Here is a 24,310-nt window from a genome sequence, read left to right as displayed (position 1 = left end):
TTATCAGCTGAAGGCTCGTGATCCGAGCCGTGAACCTATGGAGTAGACTGCAGTCTGTGAGTTAGGGATAACTGTCAGCACAGTCCCTCGGCAATTTCGTACTACTGATCACCGTTTTACAAAAGGATTAATAGTTTGGAGTGAAGCATATGTACAATTGGTACGTGACAAGGTTTTATGGAGTTATAGTATGCAACATACGAAAGTTGATTGAGTTATAGGCTAATGTTACCGCTACAGCTACCGCGATGTCTTACCTGGAGATTCAACCAGATAACAAAATATGTCTGGAAACGACACCTCCGGCCATTTGGTTGGGTCATTGACCCAGTTTTTAATTAAATAAGGGCAATCATAACCTATTGCAGTTAATTTTGCAATGTACCGTTGGTGGTCGGCAGGCGTCAGTGACTCGCAATACCACATTTTTGTCATTCAAATACACACGATGTTCGCAGTGTTTTCCCCCACGCCGACTCCACCCTCGCCACGCCCCCAACTATGACTAGATGCCGACTGTATGTATGACTAGCTAAATAAGATCTGGAGTTCGAGCCATCTGACACCCAAAGCGAGACGCGCACGTGATTGGAGAGAAAGTGAGGCTTCGTTTGTCATCTAGTAAACCTAGCTTCGATCACGTGACTCTAGTAAACCAATACACACCCCGATACGGGGCCTCTTGTGTCGCTTGTGTGATACGCGCATCGAAGCTTGCCATACGTAACATCACTACATCGTAGTCGTACCAGAGAAGGGCTCTGGTCGTACACACCATAGATGGTACCTAAACCCCTGAGTCCTGGAACGGTCAGACTGAAGCAGACTGTGCTCCCGCTGCCATCTATTGTTCAGTTAAGAGAATGACAATCAACTAAGACACTAAAGAAAGGACAAAATGTCAATGTTGCGCTTGCTCATCATCATAAACATCTTTTAATCTAAAGTCTTGTGCTTCTTAAATGCTTGAAATTGGTTTTGCAGACAATTGCAGATTGAGTTCACGGATTATAAACGGTGTAAACTATATTTTTTGAAAAGGATGAGTTGGAACAGATGAGGATAAGACAGGTTGTCAGCATCCTAAATTGTGATTAAAAAGTGGTAATTGTTCACCCAAAAATGAAAATTATCCCATAATTTACTCACCCTCAAGCCATCCTAGATGTATATGACCTTCTTTCAGCTGAACACAATCAGAGTTATATTAAAAAATATCCTGGCTCTTCCAAGCTTTATAATGGGAGTGAATGGTACCTTAGATTTTGAAGCCCAAAAAAGCGCATCCATCCATCATAAAAGTAATCCATACGGCTCCAGGGGTTAATAAAGGCCTGAAGAGAAGTGATGTTTTTTTGTAAGAGACAGATCCATAAGTGTAACTTTATAAACTATAATCACTGGCTTCCGTTAACGACCGTTTGCGAGTCTAGTTCCGGCAGAAGAGTGACCTCTGACCTGACGTATGACGAGTGACCTCTGACCTGACGCATGACGTGTGACCTCTGACTTTACACATGACGAGTGACCTCTGACTTTACACATGACGAGTGACCTCTGACCTGATGCAAGACGAGTGACCTCTGACTTTACGCATGACGAGTGACTTCTGACCTTACATATGACAAGTGACCTCTGACCTTACACATGACGAGTGACCTCTGACCCGACGCATGACGAGTGACCTCTGACCTTACACATGACGAGTGACCTCTGACCCGACGCATGACGAGTGACCTCTAACCCGACGCATGACGAGTGACCTCTGACCTTACACATGACGAGTGACCTCTGACCCGACGCATGACGAGTGACCTCTGACCTTACGCATGACGAGTGACCTCTGACCTGACGCATGACGAGTGACCTCTGACCCGACGCATGACGAGTGACCTCTGACCTTACGCATGACGAGTGACCTCTGACCTGACGCATGACGAGTGACCTCTGACCCGACGCATGACGAGTGACCTCTGACCTAACGCATGAGTAGAGTGTGGAGTACCGTAAGCTTAGGTGAGAGTAGACGCCTCTCGTGGCTCAAACAAATAGAGCTGGGCAACAAACTCAAGCTTCTCCAACATTTCTCTTTAAATAATAATAATTTTAGATTTAAAATAATTAGATTTAAATTCCGCGTTCGTCAGTACATCATGTGTCGGGTCAGAGGTCACTCTTCCGCCAGAACTAGACTCTGGTACGGCTGTTACTAGAAGCCAGTGATAATAGTTTATGAAGTTATAAACATGGATATTTTTATTACACAAACGCTTCACTTCAGAAGGCCTTTATTAACCCCTGGAGTCGTATGGATTACTTTTATGATGGATGGATGCGCTTTTCTGGGCCTCAAAATCTAAGGTACCATCCGCTCCCATTATAAAGCTGGGAAGAGCCGGCATATTATTTAATATAACTCAGATTGTGTTTGACTGAAAGAAGAAAGTCATATACATCTATGGTTTAAGGGTAAGTAAATCATGGGATAATTTTTATTTTGGGGTGTACTATACCTTTAAGAAAATGTCCAGAGTGTGCAGAGCTGGAATCTTGACAAAGAAGCTCAAATGCGTTCATTTTTGTTGTTGTTTGTTTAATATATTTAGGTCACTGCATAATTCTCATAACAATGGTATTTCATAGGTCTGATGACTTTATTTAGATGTTGAAAATTGTAGCCTAAATAGTAACTAGTAAATGTGTTCCAACTTTTGGCTGGTAGTATTAGAGTATATTGTGTTGTTTTTGTTTGCACATCATATCTCTATTCTATTACTACCCAAATGAATGCATATTAATGTTGATATTATATGTATATGCATATTATGTTATAAAAATGCGTATTATATGTTGGTCGTGAGACAGGCTGTGATCTGTTATGAGTCAGGCAATCCATATCTCAGTATCTCATCCATATCTCAGTGCCTGTAAATCACTTCCCGGACTTCTCAGAGGAATGGAATGAACACGAAATGTTATCGAGTCATGATTTTGTATGATTTTCTGGCTTGTGCTCTGCTGTATGTTTGATCATATATGGTTTCTCCTCTAGCTGTGTCTGCAGCACCAGAAGTGAACGACAGGCGACCCGGAAGGTCTGAACTCCCTCCGAAGGCAAAGCCGAAACAACATCTCAACCTTTCAATAAATCTAGTAAATCCACCGTCGAGGTCTGTAAGGTATGTCTGTGTGTCTCTTTTCATATTCACGAATGCATATAATTTTTTGACGTTTGCACGATGCAGTGAAACGATGCTAGTTACCACAGTCATTCGAGCGAGCAAAAAAGTTCAAATAAAAGAAAAAAAAAATCAAAAGCAGTTGCGTGTTGCAACAATATTCCCTCTGCGCTCTTCTGCATAATCGCGTCAGGATAGAAATGTTACATTTTCGCGGGAGGGATGCGCGTCTGTTTCCATTTGTGTGTGTTTTTCGCATCGCATGATTGTTGTAGGAAGTCTCGTTTTTTTTTTTTCCTCCTCTCTGTTTTTTTTTTCCTCCTCCAGCCGGGCTATTCAAACCTGCAGATCTAAGTAAACAATCATTCACACACTTAATGCAAATAATGCGGCGTTTTACGCGTCGCTCCTTTGATCGGAATTCACGCGCTTTATTTTTGTCGCTAAAAAATTTGGGATCTGCAGAATATGGCGCCCTGTCCTTATAAAAATAAGACAGGCTGCCATTTTTGTTTTCCTTTTGTCTGAAATTTTTAATAAAACTGTCTGAGAATGCGGGAGAGGCAGACACCGGGGACCTGCACTTTCTGAAACCACGATTTTGCGAGATTTTCCGGATCTTTTCAATTTGATGTTTGATCAAAGACGACGTGCTTTAATTGGGAATGATTTCAAGGATGCCGATAGAATAAAAGAAAAAGTTGAGTAAGTTTTATCTCAGTTTATATCAACGACTCAGAGGCGTGTCATTCCTCGCCAAAAGGTGTATTTGATATTTACATGTTGTTAAAAGGTGCTTATTTGAGTATTAAATAGTTTTAAATGTTATAGGCAGCCTGTAACTCACAGACTTCTTTACCTCAGCGTCATTTAAATGAGACGAAAACTGGGGATATAGGAAGAAGTCTTTGTAGTTTGCGAGATTTCATTATAAAATGGGTTACACTTTATTTTAAGGTGTCTTTGTGACAGTGTAATTATACATTTAAGTACTGAGTAATATTAAGCAACTACATGTACTTACTATAGGGTTAGTTGCATGTAATTATGCATAATTTACTGTTATTACTATGTACATGTAACATAATAACAAGGACACTGTAAAATAAAGTGTTACCGAAATACTTACTATGGGGTTAGTTGCATGTAATTAAGTATAATTTATAATTATTACTATAGTAACCACATTTAACATATCTGTAACAATGGCACTGTAAAATAAAGTGTTACCCTAAAATGAATCATTCGACTATATTTTTAAAACTATATTTGTAATGCACCTCAGATTAATGCCAATCTAAGTACAATTACATGGTACTTCCCTGTTTGTTTGTTATTTGGAGGACATTTACTATGGTAGTACCATGATATTCTTGGAAATACTTACCAGATATGAATTTCAGTGCCACATTAGTTGAGTTTTTCATAATAATTAATTATAAATTAGTTAGTGCAGATACGCTATTTTGTATCCGAAAGGTTTTTTACAAAACAATGCATTTTAATGTCTTTATACTAGTATTCATACAACTAACAATCCAGCACTGTACCCTGGTTTCACCACAGTAATTTATTTTTATATAGAAAAATGATTCCTTGAAGTGGTTGCATTGAGCAAACAGGAACAATGACGCTCATCCTTCCGCTCAACCCAATCTTTACCTGCTCTGTTTTGCCCGTTGGGAACTCCGGACCTTTAGAAACGTTTCCATACGGTGTGATTACTTAAGGCGTATCATTTTCATACATTTCGTCTATGACACCGTGCTATGAATGTTTTGGCAGTGCTTATGGGTCTTGAGAGTGTTTGACTAAGGGGCCTTGCAGAGAAATTCATTTACCGCAGCCAAAAATAATAAAAGCGATATGTCCAGACCCTGCTGAATATTTCCTTAATGATGCTGAAAGGGTGTCTGTTTCACTTCCTGCTAAAACTGAGGGGTAGAGTTTTCACTTTTCCATACGAATCAGACGCTGCAGTTGACATTTTTAGGTTTTAACATTCAGAGACTCAAATATCATCATTTTCTTTTCTCTTTGTCACTTTGCAGTCAATGTAGTTTTCAGATCGATGTTTATAAGCTTTCACAGTAAAAAATGATATGATCAATATGTTAAGGCAACATGGTTTTACTATAACTCATCAAAATATTTTAAGCTATTTCAGCTTCTTTTTTAAGTTATCTTTCTTTTTTTCTAAGTTATACGAGACTCAACTTAATTTTTAAGGTCAGTTTAATATGATTTAAGTTGAAATGACTTATTTTGATTACTTAAACAATTTAAGGCAGCAATAGACCTTAAGTTTTCAAGTTGAAATAGGTTGAAATCTTTTACGTTGTTGTGATAAGACTAACATAATCTGAAGAAGTTTGCACCATCACAGCAAAGCATATTTACTAAAAATGTTTTAATGCATTTGTATTTTGCCATAGCAATCAATCCTCAAGTGTTGCATTAAGAAGTTATTTGTTTGATTTTCCCAATGGGCGTCACGTTGAGGCATAATTTAATAATCTGCTATAGGTGTGTGAACTGTGTGAACAAACAGTGTGACATTGCTCGAAATACTTGTTCTGTGTTGTATGATATTAATACCACTGTGTCATGAAAAATATGACGTAATGTACCAATGCATTTAAAGGCACAGTCTACAATTAATGTGTTAGTATTAGTGCAAGTCTTCAACAAAAAGATCTTCTGAACAATGGGAGTGATTCCATGTCACTGTAATAAAGCTTTACTATAACTCTGTACATGAAGCCAGATCCTAGTGTTTGATTAAATCAGAATTGCGTCTTTTAACAAACCTCTGCTGGTCATGTTCTGTTACAGTATCTGTATTTCCTTGAATATCCTGTTTTATTCTCAAATATGACACTTTGTGGAAGTTAAATGGGTTGTGAATGTTGTTTCTCAACTGATATACTGTTTAATTTAAGTTTTTTCCTTAGATTAGATCTGCATTTCTTATCAATGCAGAATCCGGGGAGGTCAGACCTAATCTATACGATACATATTTTCCTGTTTATTTCAGTCGCCTCAGTTTCATTCATTCACATATGAGCCGAGAGCCTTTAGTGAGAATTTGTACATTTTTGTAAACAATCCCACAATCCTTGATTGCTTTTCTTAGTATTGTCTTTCCCTTGGTTTCACAGACAAGGCTTAAGTCTAGTCCCAGACTAAAATGCATGTTTGAGCGGTTTCAACTGAATGCAACTTGCACTGACATATCTTGAAATATGTCACTGCCATTGATTTGTCTCAAGATGCACACCAGTAATGTTACTTAAATGTCCTAATTGAACTAAGGCCTAATCCTGGCTCAATCTTAGCCTTGTCTGTGAAACCAGGCCATAATCTGGGAATCTCAGTAGCAAGGAATCTAAATGATATATGCAATCCCAAAAAGGATCCATTTGGTTGGTTGTCATCCTAGGATTGGGCAAGTAATAGTGAATGACTTAAAATAAAGCATCATTAAATCAAGCATGACTTTGTGTGTTTCAGAATGGCAGAACCTAGATTTAATAATCCATACTTCTGGCCTCCTCCACCTTCTATTCCTGGTCAGGTAAGGAAAATGAACGTGCATCCATGGACAGACATAATTAATCCCTGTCTTTATATTTTTTTATTTACTTTAGTTCTAGACAACCAGTCTTCAGAATCATTGTTGTTTACTAGTTGTCTTAAGTAACAGATAAGAGTGAAATTACTATAGAACAGTCAGATGTTTCTCTAGTCAGCAAATGCTCTTAACCTCGTAAAGACTGACGTGTGAAATAATAGTGAAATTATTTGTTTTTTTGTTAAGTATTATATTTGATACATCAGTGTTTTATGGCTCATATATGAAGCTCATAGGAGGGAAAACACCTCATTTTATTCAAAGGCCCAAACTGAGCAAAAATATGCAATTGCTGATATTTATACGGTATAAAAGACTACTTTTATAAAATGCATATAAATATCATTTGTCATTTGTCACACACAATATGTCTTGGTAAGATGATACTTGAATGCTTAGTTTTTACTGTGGAGGGAAACATGTAATACAAGGCAATACAATGATGATTAAGAGATGTACAAATGAAAAAGCCTGATGAGTCATATTTGATATTCACATTTTCTAATTTTCTAAACAATGATGTATGGATAATCAAGTAAACCTAAGCTTCTTCAGTCCAGTAGGTATTTATCTTGAAATATTACTAACAATATAAAAGTTATTCTTTCATTTACTTCATAAGAATCAGTAGAGATTTCACAGAAAAGTTTTTAGAATGATACTAAAAGGTGTTTTACTCGCTAAAAAAGTAAAAATGATCAATCAGACGACAGAAGGCATGTCCTAGATTTTTAATGTTGATCATTTAAAGGCATAAAATATGCACAAAAAATGCATATCAAACATGATACAGCAGGCTAAACATGGGGTTAAACATGAGTTCTTCTCATCATGTCGGAACCATCAGGTTGATCTCACTTTTTCCCAGCTGGATAATCTCGTGCTGATCAACAAGATCAAAGAACAGCTAATGGCGGAGAAAATCAGACCTCCACACCTGCCGCCCACTTCTGTCCCTTCCCAGCAGCCCTTGCTGGTTCCACCCACGTCCACAGAAGGCGGGCAGCACAATATATCCACGCCCAAGCTGCAGCAGATGCCAGGACTCCACGTGCACAACAGCTCCCAGCCCGACATCGCCCTGCACGCCCGACCCGCCTCCAGCTCCGTCGCAGGTAAACCCTCACGGCATGGAGCAGAGCTGCTCACTGACACGCGTGCGCACTGCTAACTGTGCACTTCACTCGGGCAGGTCGTATTCTGGGTGACGTCAACTTGAATCTGGACGATAAGACTGCCATTAAAGCAAGGGGATTGTGGGAAGACTGGCATTTGCGGCAAATCATAGACCAGCCATCCAGAGCCAATCATCTTTCAGGTATGTGCATGTAAAATATTGTAATTGTTTAATGCAATTATGTTTTTGCCATTATATACTTATAGAGGACCTATTATGCTTTTTTTTCCATATTCAAATTTCTTAAGTGTGTAATGTTGCCGTTTGAGGTCTGCAAAGTTACAAAGCACAAAGTCCCTCCAGCGAGAGTTATTCTCTATATCAGTGTCACTGTTTCTGAACTCCCTGAAACCTGTGGTCTTGAGTTCTCTTCCGGGAACGAACACGTCACAATATTCCTCATTCAAATAATTTCCGTAGAGGCATATGCAAATTAAGGGGCGGGGCTTGATTGAGTTAGTAAGTAGTGTGTTGAAACTCACAATTTTCCAAACACACTTGAAGCGCTTGACCAATCACAACACACTTGTCCAGCCGACCAATCAGAGCACATTGTGCTTTTTCGGAAGGAGGGGCTTCATAAAGACAGGAACAGAGCGTTACTGACAGACTGGGAAAAGAGGTGCTGCGACAGTGGAGAATATGTGAAAAACAATGAACATTCAAGCATGAAAACCTGTTGTAGTACAGCCCAAAAATAAAATCAAGACTTTGTAAAAGTGCATAATATGGCCTCTTTAATTGAGGTATATTTTCAGGACTGTCACTGACGTCTTCTCGAACTGCCAACCTCAACACGTCAGAGAGCGTGACGCCGACCACCCCGACCACTCCGACCACCAGCAGTCAGACTCTTTCCCCAAACCTCATCTCAGGACTGGCCGGCGGGCCCGGGATGGAGGCTTTCAAAAACAGCGGAGGACTGGCAGGACTGCTGGGTCCACCTCCCAAGAGCATAGGACGAGGTCGCAAAAAGATCAAAGCTGAAAACTCCTCTGGGCCGCTCTTAGTCGTTCCCTACCCGATCCTGGCCTCTGGAGTCGACCAATCATCTGGCATCCCTGCCAAAGAGGGCAAAACATACAGGTAGAAGTTGAAGGGTGCATTTCATGATGATTTATTATTGTTATTAGTGTAAAGGAACACTTCGGCCCAAAATTAAGATATTCTCCTCTAGTATTGCTCTCATATTTCAGGACATTTATTGCATGCGTTTCATTTGCGTAGAGATGTGGTGCATCAAGACAGTAAAGGTGCAAAGTCATGGGTTCGATTCCCAGGGAATGCATGAACTGATGAATTGCTTACTTTGAATAAGAAACAAATAAAAGATAAAAGCATCTGCCAAATTCATAAATGTTATTTAAATAGCAATGTGATAGTGATTTAAAATAGTTGTCTTTTTGCACAATTCTGCACAATTTGGCCAAATAATTTGTGATTATGAATTAATTTAAATTTAATTAATTTAAGAAAAATAATAATAATTCTATTGTGCAATACAACTGTAAAATTACAATTAAAAATTTGATGGCTGTTTTAATTTCTTTATTTTCAAAAGTTAAACCGTCAAGCTTTTATTTAGTCAGAACGATCTTAAAGCTCCTCTTTTGTTGACAACAGCCGGTTTATAAGTTTGGAAAGATGGTTGTGTTGCTAAATGCTTGAGTGGATCAGCGTTTACTGTGAACACACAGTGCATATATTTATTTAATATTTATGTGATTTGATAATCAGCCAATGTCGTGATTCCGTTTTAATCCTGCAGCCCAAGATGTAAATATTGATGAATGATAACGATGATGAACATCAAACAGCATTGATTTTTTTTGTGTCTCATCTTGGTTTGATCTCTTGGTCCAAATCCAAATTGAATTGAATTCCCTTCCCCTGCAAGTGTCTTTTCACCGTTATATATGGCTCCAAACTGCAGTATATCTCATCTATAGAGATTAGCTTCCATAAATTGCTTTTATACCATTTGCAAACAGTACTAACCACATAAATAATTCTCCTGGTCCCCCACATACCCCCATTTTCAAAAAAATAATAGATTTTTTTCCACATTTTGCAGATGTAAAGTGTGTCCGCTGACGTTCTTCTCCAAGTCGGACATGCAGATACACTCCAAGTCCCACACAGAAGCAAAGCCCCACAAGTGCCCTCACTGCACCAAGTCCTTCGCCAACGCGTCCTACCTGTCTCAGCACCTGCGCATTCACCTGGGAGTGAAGCCTTATCACTGCTCCTACTGCGAGAAATCCTTCCGCCAGCTCTCCCATTTACAGCAGCACACCAGGTACTGTAAGAGCTTGTGTCGACAAGCGTGATGTGTACAAATGCAACTAGCGATCGCATGGTATTACCAGAATTAACTAGGATATTTCGAGATTGTAAGACATTTAATCTTGTGTTTTGACATTTTCCATCACCTTGTTTTTTTGCATTCTACAGAATCCACACAGGTGATCGGCCGTATAAATGTCTCCATCCAGGCTGTGAAAAGGCCTTCACGCAGCTCTCCAATCTGCAAGTAAGACCCAAATATCTTTGTAATCGTTCACATACTTCATCAAAGGGATAGTTCACACAAAAATGAAAATTCTGTCATTAATTACTCGTCCTCGTGTCGTTCCAAACCCATAAGACTTTCGTTCAACTTCAGAACACAAATGAAGATCTTTAATTTTGACGCTTCAAAAAGTTCATAAAGAGATCGTAAAACTAATCCATATGAATTGAGCGGTTTAGTCCAAATTTTCTGAACAGACTCGATCGCTTTATATGATGAACAGACTGAATTTAGGCTTTTATTCACATATAAACATTGATCAACTCACACATCAGTTGTGGTAAACGGAAGCTCAATCATGTTCGCTAGATGTGAGAGAACCAATGAGGTTCATTCTCGTGTTACGCAGCATGTTTGAACCAATGAGGTTTGTTCTTGCGCGTCAAGCAAGTTCGGTTGAGCTTCTGTTTAAGTTTGCTGTAAATAAAAGCCTAAATTCAATTTGTTCATCATATAAAGTGATTTAAGTGATCTAAACCGCTCAATTCATATGGATTAGTTTTACGATCTCTTTATAAACCCTTGGAAGCGTCAAAGTGGTAGTTGCGTAACTGTCAATGGAGGGACAGAAAGCTCTCAGATTTCATCAAAAAGATCTTCATTTGTGTTCTGAAGATGAATGAAAGTCTTACGGGTTTGGAACAAAATGAGGGTGAGTAATTAATGACAGAATTTTCATTTTTAGGTGAACTCACTAACTATAATAACCCTGACCTCAATCCACCTGGATTCTTTCATCTGTCTGTGTGAGTGTGTGTTGGTGTATAACAAGAGTGTTGTGTTTCTGCAGTCCCACCAGAGATCACATAATAAAGACAAGCCTTACAAGTGCTCCAACTGTTACCGAGCTTACTCTGACTCCGCCTCCCTCCAAATCCACCTGTCGGCTCACGCTATCAAAAACGCCAAGGCGTACTGTTGCAGCATGTGCGGTCGAGCCTACACCTCTGTGAGTACATCATCTTCAGTGTTCTCAAACTCTCAGACCAAGAACGTGTGACATGCTGTATGCGCAAAAAAATGCTTTTAGAATTAATATTAAAATATTAAAAAATGTATTCATGCAGCATTTATGACCTTACATTATTTGAGAGATTAAAAAATGCAGGATGATAAAAAAAAAAGTCTTTGCATAAAGGTTATTAAAATGATGGGGGGAAAATGAAATGGTGACTAGTTACAGTAAATATATATATATAAATCTTGATTCTGATTTTTATTATCATCATTATTTATTAAAAATGTAAAGCTATTTTAACAGTTTCAGAACAAATAGAAATATGATTATGTAAAATAAAATGTGAATGTGAATCTTTTTATTTATTTAAAGTTTATTTTAAACTTCCCAAGTAGTACCACAGGTTGAGATGCGCTGGGATGTTAACCTTTTTTTTTTTAAATAGATCCAGAATTAGAAATGTAAAATAAAAAGTGAGACATTTTATTTGACAATTGGTATTTTAAATATATTTATTTAAATGTCCACAGTACCACAGTTTGAGAACCAACGGGATGTGTCATTTCTCATTTCCAATTACATCGACTCTTTTAGGATTTAGTGAACATGTTCAGGCAGTTTATAGTCTTTTAGCAATATATGCAATCATTGTTTTTCATGCACATCTTTAATCTTGTGATATAACGTCCCTTCCCAGGAGACCTACCTTATGAAGCACATGTCCAAGCACACGGTGGTAGAACATCTGGTGAGTCAACACTCGCCGCAAAGGACCGATTCCCCCAACGTTCCCGTTCGCATTTCCCTCATCTGAGCTCCCGGTCCTGCGGTCAGTCTTTCCCAATCTTGGCATAAGCAAGCAAAATCGCCTGTTCTCGGTGGTTTGACTTTTTTTTTTTTGTGTGTGTGTGTGTGTGTGTGTGTGTTTGTTTGTTAGTTTGTTTAATTTTTGAGAACATTCCAAAAGGTATTAGACTGTGTGGATAGAGGCTCAAAACACAGCAGCGATTTCGGAAGGTTCTATTACACGCGTTACTCTTCTTGAACTCATTGTTGAGTTGAGAAGGAATAATCGGGAAATCCAAAGATGGTTTCACAGCACTTTCAGGCCACACAGGTTTGGCTTTAAACGTTTCTGGTCTGTTATGACAATAAAGGCATTGCTCTTGGCAGCTAAACGTTTGGGACTGTAGGTATTATGCATTATAAAATCAGAAGACATACGTTGTATGTTTTAAGCTTGGACCAAGTCCAGTACCTCCTCTCATATTTTTCTATGCTGTCTGGGAAAAATCCCCTTCTCTTGGGCAACTCAGAGTTGGTTTAGAGACCAGTGGTCTTGTGTTTTGATAATGTCAATCGTAAAATGTTTTTCTTTCCTTGCTTGTAGGGAAATTGTACTAAAAATAAGTTTAGCATTCAAGTAAACTTCTCAAGAGGACTGTTATAAATCTGCAGAGGACTTTACTGACTAATCAGCACATTTAGATGTTTTCCGAGATTCATCTCAGTGCTTTACAAAAATGTTTTGTGGGTCTGGTGCCAAAAATGAAACATGAAAATGGCGTTTTGGCGTGAACACGTACAGCGTTTAGAATTCACACTTTAAAAAAGTGTAAACTTGCACCAACTCAAACCCCCTGCGTTATGTTACGGATGTCAGCATGCATTTGACATTCTAGATGGGTGAAAACTGTCAGGAAATGTCCACAATCTTATATTTTGCATAAAGAAAATGAAGGTTTTGATTTTTTTTTTTGCATTAAAGGCAGTACTTTCATCCCCTTATTATTTAAATTGTAGAGTACGTTTGTACGTATGGTAGTATTTGATAGTATTTGATGTATCGCTAACACTTTACAATAAGGTCTCGCTTGTTAACATTAGTTAACTAACATGAACTAACAGTGAGCGATGTATTTTTCATTCATCTTTGTTATACTATGGGACTGTTGAATGCTTGAATCTGATTGGTTGACGAACGTTCTAAGGTGAGCAATTATGTATAAAGTAGTTCCAGGCAGGTTTTGACCGCATTACAGTTCCATATCACTCCGCCAAATGATTTCTGTTATTTCAAAGGTCCTTACAGCTTACAACAACAAAAGAACCAAACCCACATCGAAACTGACCGAGCAAATAAATATAGTAAACAATAGGATAAAAACAACAGATTATTTCTATGTACAGAGAGCACATACTCTCTTTCTCCCGCTCTCTCTCCCACTCAAACACACACTTAATGTTCGTTAATAAAAATACAGATGTTCATTGTTTGTTCATGTTAGTTCACAGTGCATTAACTAATGTTAACAAATGAAACCTTATTGTAAAGCGTTACCATTGTACTAAACTTATTTCATGCTTTTATTTTAATATTAATATTAATTTGGAATAAAAAATTATGTCCAGACAGTTTTTATTACTGTATTACGGTAATGAGATTAAATTTTATTTTCACTTTTCTACTGGTCCCAGCGCTCCTACAAAACAGGCTTCATTTTCTTTTATTCATAATACAAATTCCTATTTTTTTTCTTTTGATTTTGGGTTGAAATATAATGTGGACATGTTCTTGAAATTCAGCCATATGCCGTTTTAAATTTCACACAGGACAGAACAATATTAGGGGGAAAAAATAGCTGGATTACAATGCAGAGTTGCCCATGAGATTTGTGTAGCTGAATCGATGTCTAGAATACCTCCTTGGCTTATTATACATGTTTATACTTATTACCATGTTTAAAATATTAACAACTAACATGTTCATTTTACACATTTTAAGCCTTAACCATTTTATCACTAGTTGTTTACCATCACATTTTATATATTTTATACCATATTGGTGTTTACTTGTGTATTCAGTACTTTTTATGTAATTTTATTTCCTAGCATGAACATGCTGTAAATAAACTATACAGTACTTAAGTGTTAACCAGTTTATATAAAATGACTACATGTCTAGTTATTATAAAATATACCTTTTTAATTGTCTTGAAATGTGGTACTCGATAAGATTTGCCTTGGCTGCTACACGCAAAGTCAAGACACGCCGGTGGAACGGACTTTGTAAAAGTAAGCAAATAAATATATGAGAAAATTCTGCATTTGTGTATGTTTATGCATGCAAGGGTATCACAAATACTTTGACCTCTGATTATTAAGTCAATGCATTGATGTTAGTGAGACTTGCAAATACTTCTGCTGCTGAAAACAAGCGGACAGATGTCAATGTTGAAAACTGAAGTCATCTGTATTATGACAAAAAGGGAAAGAGGAGAAGCTTCTGTCCCATTAGAGCAGTTCAGATATACTCTCAGGTAAGCCAATTACTGACTAATAATAGAATTAATAATGCTCAGTGGTTTCTAGTATGTTGATATCCAGAGTTACACATTTGTGTTTTGGTGTCGGTGAAAGGGAACTTAAAACAGACTTAGATTAAACAACAAAATACGCTAATAGTTATCGTTCTTAATGTGAACGGGCCTTTAAAGACGGCACACATGTGACCCTGCATCACGTCACCAGTCACGAGTCGCACGGGTATATTTGTGGCAATAGCCAACAATACATTGTATGGGTCAAAATTATAGATTTTTCTTTTATGCCAAAAATCATCAGGATATTAAATAAAGCTCATGTTCCATGAAGATATTTTGTAACTTTCCTACCGTAAATATAGAAAACATTTATTTTTGTGAGTGAATGCTGCACAATTGCGGACATAAATGCACAACTTTAAAGGCGATTTTCTCAATGATTCCAGATTTTCTAATAGTTGTATCTCGGCCAAATATTGTCCCATCCTAACAATCCATACATCAATGGAAAGCTTATTTATTCATGATGTATAAATCTCAATTTCAAAAAAATTGACCCATGTGACTGGTTTTGTCATCCAGGGTCACATATTGGACGTCTTATTGAATGACTGCCCTGTCATCGTCAGTGATGTTCTCACATGAGGAAAAAGGAAGCTTTTTTGAGATAATTAAGAAATAAAAGTTATTGAGATCTTTATTTAGAAAATTTACACTGAAAATAAAAAGTGAAGTTGTTTATGTAGGAAAAGTGGTTTGGTCCTCGCCCTCTATGACACGACACTCAGCAGTGTCTTCCTGCTGTAAAACATGAACACAGATCACACACACCCTAAACTAAACCATCGTAAACCTGTCAATTCGATTGGAATGAATGTACTTGTACTTACGTCACAGTCGGTCTCGGCCAGTGTCGTCAGGCATTCGATGTGCTCGGACATTCGTGCCGTCGTCTGGTGTAGCTGACTGTTTTCTTCTTCAAGCAAATTTATCCTGAGGAAGTTCAACAAGAAATGTAGTTCTGATGGATGGATCGGAAAAACAAAACTACACTACTGATCAAATGTTTGGGGTTGGTGAGTTAATTGGAAAAAAGTCTCTTATTCTCAGCAAGACTGCATTTATTTATTCCATAATACAGGTAAATCGTTATATTGTGAAATATTTATTAAAATTTAAAATAATGAGTTTTAAATAGTATTAAAATAGCTGAATTTTCAGCATCATTCAGTCTTCCGTGTCACATGATCCTTCAGAAATCATTCTAAATGCTTAATATTTTTTTGTGGATGCTGTGATGTTTTTTTTTTTCAGAACGGTGTTTATTTGAAATAGACATTTTTTGTCTTTACTGTCACTTTAATTTACTGTCACTAAAATCCTGCTGACCCCAAACTTTCAAACATATTCAAAAGTACCTAATTTGCATATACCATATCACTAGGCCAAATGATTTGTGTTATTTCAAAGGTCCTTACAGTTTACAACAACAAAAAGAACCAAACCCAAATTATTTAAAAATTTAAAAATTATTTAAGTATTATTATTTTCAAACATATTCAAAAGTACCTAATTTGCATATACCATATCACTTGGCCAAATGATTTCTGTTATTTCAAAGGTCCTTACAGCTTACAACAACAAAAGAACCAAACCCAAATTATTTTAAAATTTTAAAATTATTTAAGTATTATTATTTTCAAACATATTCAAAAGTACCTAATTTGCATATACCATATCACTCGGCCAAATGATTTCTGTTATTTCAAAGGTCCTTACAGCTTACAACAACAAAAGAACCAAACCCAAATTATTTAAAAATTTTAAAATGATTGAAAATTTGTAAATAATGAGTATTATTATTTTCAAACATATTCAATAGTACCTAATTTGCATATACCATATCACTCCGCCAAATGATTTCTGTTATTTCAAAGGTCCTTACAGCTTACAACAACAAAAGAACCAAACCCAAATTATTTTTAAATTTTACAATTATTTAAGTATTATTATTTTCAAACATATTCAAAAGTACCTAATTTGCATGGAGGACACTGTATACAAAGCATTTTTCTGTGCCTCTTCGAAGTCGTGCAGCTGCAAAAGAAGATCTCTCTTCTTCTGAAGCAGACTGTCATTTTCAGATGTGACCATCTTCATCATGTGTGACGTCTGATGAGGAGCAGATATCGTCATTTAAAAGTCACGCACAATTTTTGCATATTTTATTAGTCTGCCATTTTACCTTTTCCTCCTGTTTCCTCAGAATAAAACTCTCTTTCTCCAGCTCTTTTATTCTGTCGTCGCGCCAGCCCGTCTCTCTCAGGTAAAGCCCTCTGGCCCGGCTCAGCTTGTTTTTGTAGTGGATTCGCTTGTCGTTGTATTTACTGGAAATATAAAGCAAATACTTAAGAATCTCTTCCAAATGCTTTACTTTAAATCACTCAACAAAAAAAGCATTTTAAATTAATCTTTAATGTTTGGATCTTTCTGCAGCGCTGCTTTAGCATCATTGAGATGCTAACTAAAATATAGTTTTTTTTTTTTTTTTTGTTAAAATTTGTAATTACTCCATGACCGCTAAAAAAAGTATGTCCTATAGCATACCTGTCAACGCTCCCGTTTTTCCCGGGTTTCTCCCATTTTTTTTAAGCCCTATCTCCCAGACCCCTCCAGGTTTGTTATTTCTCCCGGGAAACTCCCGTAATTTGCATGGCCCAAACTCCTTTATGAATAATCGGAAACCAATGTGTTTGTCTAATGTTGACCAGTTGCCAGATCTTGTATTAAATGCATTATATTCACACAATCCACACACCATATACAATTTCAACCCATTTGTCACCTCAACCTGGCAACCTATAACCCAGTTGCAAAGTCGCGGAAAGTTTAACCCGAAAGCGAGCCGAAAGACATCCGAGGTCCCCACACAAATCTCCCGGATTTTGAAAACCAAATGTTGACAGGTATGTCCTATAGTATGAATGTGTGTAGTATGAATGATATTCGGAAGTACTACATTCGCCATGTTGCCCTTATCACGTGACCCACCAGTGTCAGTTATATTGCTTCACTGCCATTCATAAATCCTCTCCCGTGGCCTCATGGGATAGTAAAGCGTCCATCATATGCACACTTCAGAATCTCACTGGAATAATCCGGGTACTTTTTTCCTACTCTTTTATGAGCACTGTGAATTCAGAATTATTTTGTCACATACTGTTTTTCACCTACTATATAGTATGTAAGTATGCAGCCCTCTTGTCTTCTCTGATGACGTGTTTACTGGCTCGAGGGCGGAGCAACCTGTCACTCACACGAGATCCACCAATAGCAAACCACAACCATCCAATAAATTCCCCACAGACAAAATCAAGTCCCGCCCACATTTGTTCTTGTTCGAGAAGCTTTCACTCAGATATAAGCCACAATAGGGAAGAAAAGACCATCGCAACTTCCGTTTTATGTCGACTGCAACTAAAATAACCCTGGCTCTCTGTACCTCCTCTCAGTGTCCACGCTAACTAGAGCTAGCTGAAGTTCAGTCCTCAGAGAGTCCGTCTCCTGTTGACTGCTGGTTAGTCTGTTCTTCAAGTCACTGATGTCTTGTTGGAGCTGCTTGTACAGCAAACAAAAATGATTTAGAGTTAGTGCGCGAGTTAAAATTGGTATATACAACTTAAACCATTGCAATCTGTTGACTAAAGCACATTTAAGATTCCCTTAGCAACACAAATGTCAGCTCTGCATCAGGTACCCTGAGGATCTCCTGCTCCGCGTCACTGATGCTGTGTTGAAGTTGTGTGTTGGTTCTCCTCTGGGACAGCAGCTCTTGTTTGGTGGTGCTGAGGATCTTCTGGATGCCCTGGAGCTCCAGAAACAGACTCTTCTGCTCCTCTGCCTCCCGCTGAAGCTGGACCTCCTGTGACTGATGTGAAGAGGAATAATAATAATTTGTTACATTTATAAAGCGCTTTTCTAGGTACATATGGGAAGGGACCACAGCAAGTGTGTGTTCAGTGTCATTTCAGGGTCACAGCAGGGGTCCCAAACAATTTGGACAGTGGAACCTGTAAAATATTTACTTGAAGTACATCCTGAGAGCCTAAGTTAACATTTCAATAATTTAGCAACATATTTGCATATTCTCTGATGTCGGTTAATGGTCAAATTATATAAAATATCGAATCTCTTTTCAGTAAATGTTTTATTTAGATTGTTTTTATTTTAAAGTTATTTAATATTACTATATATAGGGATTCACAACTTGGCCACAAAACATCTTTATGGCAATTTTAACAGCGATATGATGATGATGAAACCAACTAATAATATTAATAATTATTATTATTTTTAACTCTAATTATAAAAATGAAGACAAATATATTACTATAGTAAATTACAGTTGTACTGTAAACATTAACTATTTTATGTCTTAAATTCTTCACTTTTAAATGTTCAAATCATCAAGCTTTTAACATTTAAATTCCTCAAAGTTTTATTTGGCAGAATATAGGTGAAATGCTGTAAACTTCCTCAGAAGTGTTGGAAATTAAGCAAATGTGTAAATAAAGTGAACCAGCTAAAGTGAGCTACGAGGTTGTTAATCGACACTGTTTGCTTCAGTTGAAGCCGTCTTGAGTCGACACACCCCATGGAAGAGAGCAGTCATGAGCAGTTGCTCATTATCATTTAAAGAGACATGCACCGAAATGGGTCGCTGTGAACAGAGCTGTTTTTTAGAGATGGTCCTCACTGCAGAACACGAAATCCAGGGGGAGGAGTTGGATCTGGATCCAACTCCTCCCACCTTACATATACCCATCTCCACCCCCTGATCCCTAAACCCACCCCTAAACCTACCAATCTCCACCCCTTAGATCTGGATCCAACTCCGCCCCCTGGATCTCGTGTACTGCAGTGAGGTGCTACTGGTTTTTTAGGAGGTAAAAGGGTGTTGTTTTACATAACCATTCAGGAATTCTAACCAAAGTATGTTACAAACTTTACATGAAGACCCTAAAGAATCATACCAACTTGTGGAAAATGGGCATCCGATGACCCCTTTAAGTACACAGTCTTGTACCTTTATCCGATTTCCAAAACTTTCAAATACAAAATGTTATGAATGAACTCATAGCTGGTTGGCTTGATTCATAGCGCAACTCTTTAAAAAATACTTTTTTGAAGTCCCTATGGGAGAAATTAATAGAAAAAATACTTCCGGAATCAACAACACTCCAATAGAGGTTCCTTTACCTGGACCAAAGCTCTGGCCTGATGGATTTCCACCTGCGTGGTCTTTGTCAGCTGCCTGGTCTTCTGCTGCTCCTCCTGGAGGACAAACTTCAGCCGGCGAACTTCATCGTCCAGAGATGACAACTAAAAAAAGTCAGTGAGTTAGTCCCTAATCATAACTAATGACCAAATCAAAGTCAAATGGCTCCGGTTACCCGCTTCAGGTGTTTGTCACACTGTCTTTCCACATCCTGCACCTCCAGCTCTCGTACCTTAGATGCTAAATCTCTGATCTGTGAATGCACAAGACACACGCATTAAAGCATTTGCTATATTAAACTTGTGTGTGTGTTTTCCTTCTCAGTCCTCACCTCCACCTGAAGGCTGCCGACGGTGGTCCTGTAATCGTCCGCCTGCTTCTCACAGAGGTTCTGAAAGTCTCGCACTAACTTCTCTGTCTCCGTCCTCTTCCTCTTCTGCTCTTCACATTCATCCACTGCTCTCCTCCGCAGATCCGCCTCCATCTCAAACTCCATCCGCAGCTTCAGCGTGACCCGGGTCAGATCCTGCAGCGTGATCAACCTCTCCTGCATCTCATCAAGACACCTGGAAAACACCAGACCATTCATTTCACAACATGAGCTTTCCAGAGGTGTGTCACTGTTTTCTCAGCGGAATTCTTCATTGTATTTATTCTTATAAAAATGATAGATATAAATAATGTCCATTAGCATGAGTATGTTTATCGATTATATACAGTCAAACTGCGGTCGAACCGTTTATGAATATCCTCTTCCTGCGGCTCCTTGGCTTTGGATGGAGTGACAGCGCTGTCAGGGGCTTCTGCCTGTTACAGTAAAATAACAAGAATCGTGTTTTTATCATTTTTTTATGGTGCAACTCATTCAAGATGAATTAAAGTAATATAATGTGTGTGTACGTGTATGTATGTGTATATATATATATATATATTAGTGCTGTAAAACTATTATTCGCATCCAAAATAAAAATTTGTGTTCACATAATATGTGTGTACTGTGCATAATTATTTTGTATATATAAATACACACACATGCATGTATATATTTAAGAAAAATGTGTTATTTAAAATATTTATATGTATCTATAATACACATTTTATATATATATATATATATATACACACAGTATATTTAAGCAAATATTTCTTAAATATATACATGCATGTGTGTGTATTTATATATACAAAATAATTATGCACAGTACACACACATATATTATGTGAACACAAATTTTTATTTTGGATGCGATTAATCGTTTCACAGCACTAATATATATATATATATAGTATATGCAAATGTATTATAACTCTTCTCACCAAGGCTGCATTTATTTGATCAAAATAAAGTAAAAACAGTTATATTGTGACATATTATTACAATTAAAAATAACTCTTTTCTGTGTGAATATATTGTAAAATGTAATTTATTCCTGTGATCAAAGCTGAATTTTCAGCATCATTACTCCAGTCTTCAGTCACATGATCCTTCAGAAATCATTTGCTGCTCAAGAAACATTTCTCATTATTATCATTGTTGAAAACAGTTGTGCTGCTTAATATTTTTGTGGACACTGCAAAAAAAATTGCAGAATGTTTTTGATGAATATAAAGTTCAAAACAACAGTGTTTATTTGAAATATAAATCTTTTGTAACATTATAAATGTTTTTACTGTCACTTTTGATCAATTTAATGCATCCTTTCTAAATAAAAGTTTCTTACAATTCCTTAAAAAAATCTTTGACCAGTTATGTATGTACAGTATGTATGTGTTTATGCACATGTTTCTGGAGGAACCATTTCTTTATGTATCTTTAAATAGATGATTATCTTACCATTTCAAGCAAATTCACACGTTCTGCCTGTAGTCTCTTCACACACACCCTAAGATAACACAGTTCTTCTTCCTGTTTCTCATTTATCTCTTTTATTTTTCGCAGTTCAGCCACTTCTAAGAAAAGCAAGTCAGACCATAGGTCAGTTCAGCTGAGAGGTTGATACAACTAAGATGCACAAGACAGATAAATGAGTAATAAATGATACCACAGCGTTTCAGTTTCTCCACTTCGTGTCGGAGGTGTTCAACTTCCATTTGAGCTTCTTGCAGCTCTGGTTCTAGAACAAAAGCATGATTTTGATGTCAGTGTGTTGATGAGTGTCTCCCACCTTTTTATCCCTAGTGTGAGACCAGTGAAGTGATTAACCATAAGCCTTCTGCGTCAAGTGAGCAGACTCGAGCTCATCCGTGAGTCTGCGGATCTCCTTGTGGGCCATGGAGAGCCGGGCTGAGGCTTCTTCTACATCTCGCTCCAGTTCTTGCAACGTCCATCCTTTCAGCTTGTCATCCCCACTGCACCGCATGTCAACCGCCTGCTACAAACACAAACACTCATATAAGACCACTTGACAGTGGGTATTTTGTGTATTCCATTAACCAGTGCATGCTTTGTAGGCACTGAGTGCGACAGCAACTAAGTTCAAAGAATCCTCAACTTGCATGCTTGAGGAAAAAACTTTGTAAAAGTGGTCCTTGTAGTATACTGTAAAGGTTAGTAAAAGTGTAAAGTGTAAACTAAAAGAAGGTTTCAAAAGTGTGCAGTTAGTTAAAGTGTATAGTAAAATAAAGTGTAAAGTAAATTGTAAAGATATAAAAGTGTAAAATAAAAGAAACCAAAAGTTAGTAAAAGTGGTCCTCGTGTAAAATAAACACACAGTATTCTGTAAAGGTAAGTAAAAGTAAGTGTCAAGTTAGTAAACGTGTAAAGTAAATTGTAAAGATAGTAAAGGTGAAAGTAAAAGGAATCAAAGGTTAGTAAAAGTGGCCCTCATGTAAAATAAACACACAGTATACTGTAAAGGTTGGTAAAAAAGTATAAAGTAAGTGTCAATTTAGTAAAAGTGTAAAGTAAATTGTAAAGATAGTAAAAGTGAAAATAAAAGAAATCGAATGTTAGTAAAAGTATAAAGTAAAAGTGTCAATTTAGTAAAAGTGTAAAGTAAATTGTAAAGATAGTAAAAGTGAAAATAAAAGAAATCGAATGTTAGTAAAAGTATAAAGTAAAAGTGTCAATTTAGTAAAAGTGTAAAGTAAATTATAAAGATAGCAAAAGTGAAAATAAAAGAAATCAAGGGTAAGTAAAAGTATAAAGTAAAGGTGTAAAGTAAATCGTAAAGATGGTCAAATTTAAAGCAAAAGAAATCAAAAGTTAGTCAAAGTGTAAAGTAAAAGTGTCAAGTTAGTAAAATTGTAAAGTAAAAGAAAGTGTAAAGTAAACTGTAAAGATAGTAAAAGTGTAAAGAAATCAAAGGTTAGAAAAAGTATAAAGAAAGTAAGTTAGTAAAAGTGGTCCGTGTGTAAATTAAACATAGCATACTGTAAGGTTTGTTGGAATCCATCTGAATTAAGACTAATAAGAAGCAATACTAACGCCTCTTAAATTTTGTTTACGCCTCTATGCTTTTTATTGTGCATTTCAATTACATGCATCAGGTTAATTGTTATAAACATACAGGCATTAATTTCTGTTTACTCTGAGCTGCCTTTCTGAGTCCTAGGAGCCGCTTCCAAGGGCTCTGAGCGTGTAGTGGTGGTGACACCTTGTGGAAAGACGAGGAGGAATATTTATTAAGTCTCTAATCAGACATTTGACACATTCGTAAAAAAAAACCAACATAAAACAAGAATTAGGTCAGGAACATGATGTAATATTGTTGTAAAATATAAACTATATACAGTATACTCACGTAAAGTAATATGTACTATATAGCAAATCTCAACTGCTTGACTGGTTGTATCGTTGCAAAATGTAAACTATATTATTGTCCAGCTTCAATCTGCTAAATGCGACATAAGGCATGAAGTTAAGATATTATAAACTCTAACATCATGAATTTTTGTAAAGTTGCTTTAAAATAAATTTGACTTGACATGTAGAAAGGTAAAACAACCTAAGAACCGATTCTCTTACTTTGGCCACATTATCTTCACAACCCTGCGACGTTTGGACATCAGGATGGCATGCGCTCTTCACGTCCACATCCTGGCTCTGTATTTTCTCCAGCAGGGATGCTCTGTCTGCGAGGAGGTAGGCCACCTGTTCACTCAAGCTGATGGGGATGATATCAGCCAGACCTTCCTGAAGTAACATCTCGGAGACCTCGCTCCTCTGAGCCTCTGTACATATAGATTT

The 24,310-nt window shown here is 37.2% G+C and overlaps 2 protein-coding genes across 15 annotated transcripts in view; one reads left to right on the top strand and one right to left on the bottom strand.

Moving 5' to 3' along the window:
- The first annotated feature begins 2,986 nt into the window (after positions 1-2,986).
- Positions 2,987-13,771, top strand: znf362a (zinc finger protein 362a). 6 transcript variants are annotated; one of them, XM_084396219.1, is made up of 9 exons: positions 2,987-3,179; positions 6,693-6,756; positions 7,682-7,928; positions 8,006-8,131; positions 8,749-9,076; positions 10,065-10,289; positions 10,445-10,523; positions 11,353-11,511; positions 12,218-13,771. In XM_084396219.1, exons 1-9 carry the CDS (start codon positions 3,037-3,039, stop codon positions 12,332-12,334), a joined length of 1,488 nt encoding a protein of 495 aa, XP_084252345.1. In that variant the 5' UTR covers positions 2,987-3,036; the 3' UTR covers positions 12,335-13,771. The 6 variants fall into 6 exon arrangements, with proteins under 6 accessions (XP_084252345.1, XP_084252344.1, XP_084252347.1 ...); XM_084396218.1 differs by having other exon boundaries at positions 2,988-3,179; positions 7,661-7,928; XM_084396221.1 differs by lacking the exon at positions 2,987-3,179 and adding an exon at positions 3,714-3,884.
- A 1,743-nt stretch (positions 13,772-15,514) lies between these two features.
- LOC311281484 (coiled-coil domain-containing protein 30) overlaps positions 15,515-24,310 on the bottom strand; it is a 23,053-nt gene continuing 14,257 nt past the window's right edge. For 7 of the 9 annotated variants that reach the window (XM_084394453.1, XM_084394457.1, XM_084394454.1 and 4 more), the window contains 15 exons: positions 24,089-24,294; positions 23,631-23,717; positions 22,325-22,493; positions 22,164-22,235; positions 21,956-22,071; positions 20,858-20,928; positions 20,453-20,687; positions 20,297-20,374; positions 20,103-20,225; positions 18,601-18,771; positions 18,346-18,461; positions 17,089-17,230; positions 16,879-17,015; positions 15,734-15,836; positions 15,515-15,644 (listed from right to left, as the gene is read on the bottom strand). In XM_084394453.1, coding sequence (XP_084250579.1) covers positions 15,582-15,644; positions 15,734-15,836; positions 16,879-17,015; positions 17,089-17,230; positions 18,346-18,461; positions 18,601-18,771; positions 20,103-20,225; positions 20,297-20,374; positions 20,453-20,687; positions 20,858-20,928; positions 21,956-22,071; positions 22,164-22,235; positions 22,325-22,493; positions 23,631-23,717; positions 24,089-24,294 — 1,889 coding nt within the window. In that variant the 3' untranslated portion in view covers positions 15,515-15,581. The remainder of the gene's footprint in view (positions 15,645-15,733; positions 15,837-16,878; positions 17,016-17,088; positions 17,231-18,345; positions 18,462-18,600; positions 18,772-20,102; positions 20,226-20,296; positions 20,375-20,452; positions 20,688-20,857; positions 20,929-21,955; positions 22,072-22,163; positions 22,236-22,324; positions 22,494-23,630; positions 23,718-24,088; positions 24,295-24,310) is intronic. The other 2 variants (XM_084394452.1, XM_084394451.1) reach the window with 2 other exon arrangements.

This window comes from Rutilus rutilus (genome assembly GCF_951802725.1).
Source record: "Rutilus rutilus genome assembly, chromosome: 22".
Taxonomy (NCBI): domain Eukaryota; kingdom Metazoa; phylum Chordata; class Actinopteri; order Cypriniformes; family Leuciscidae; genus Rutilus; species Rutilus rutilus.
The sequence above is the reverse complement of the archived record's forward strand: the minus strand, read 5'-3'. Positions and strand labels throughout refer to the sequence as shown.

Bases quoted from the DNA above. Each gene is read 5' to 3' on its own strand.
- znf362a (XM_084396218.1), top strand. From the start codon at position 3,037: ATGGTTTCTCCTCTAGCTGTGTCTGCAGCACCAGAAGTGAACGACAGG. The intron at 10,524-11,352 runs GTAAGACCCAAA...GTGTTTCTGCAG, and splicing joins CGCAGCTCTCCAATCTGCAA to TCCCACCAGAGATCACATAA. The intron at 11,512-12,217 runs GTGAGTACATCA...GTCCCTTCCCAG, and splicing joins GCGGTCGAGCCTACACCTCT to GAGACCTACCTTATGAAGCA.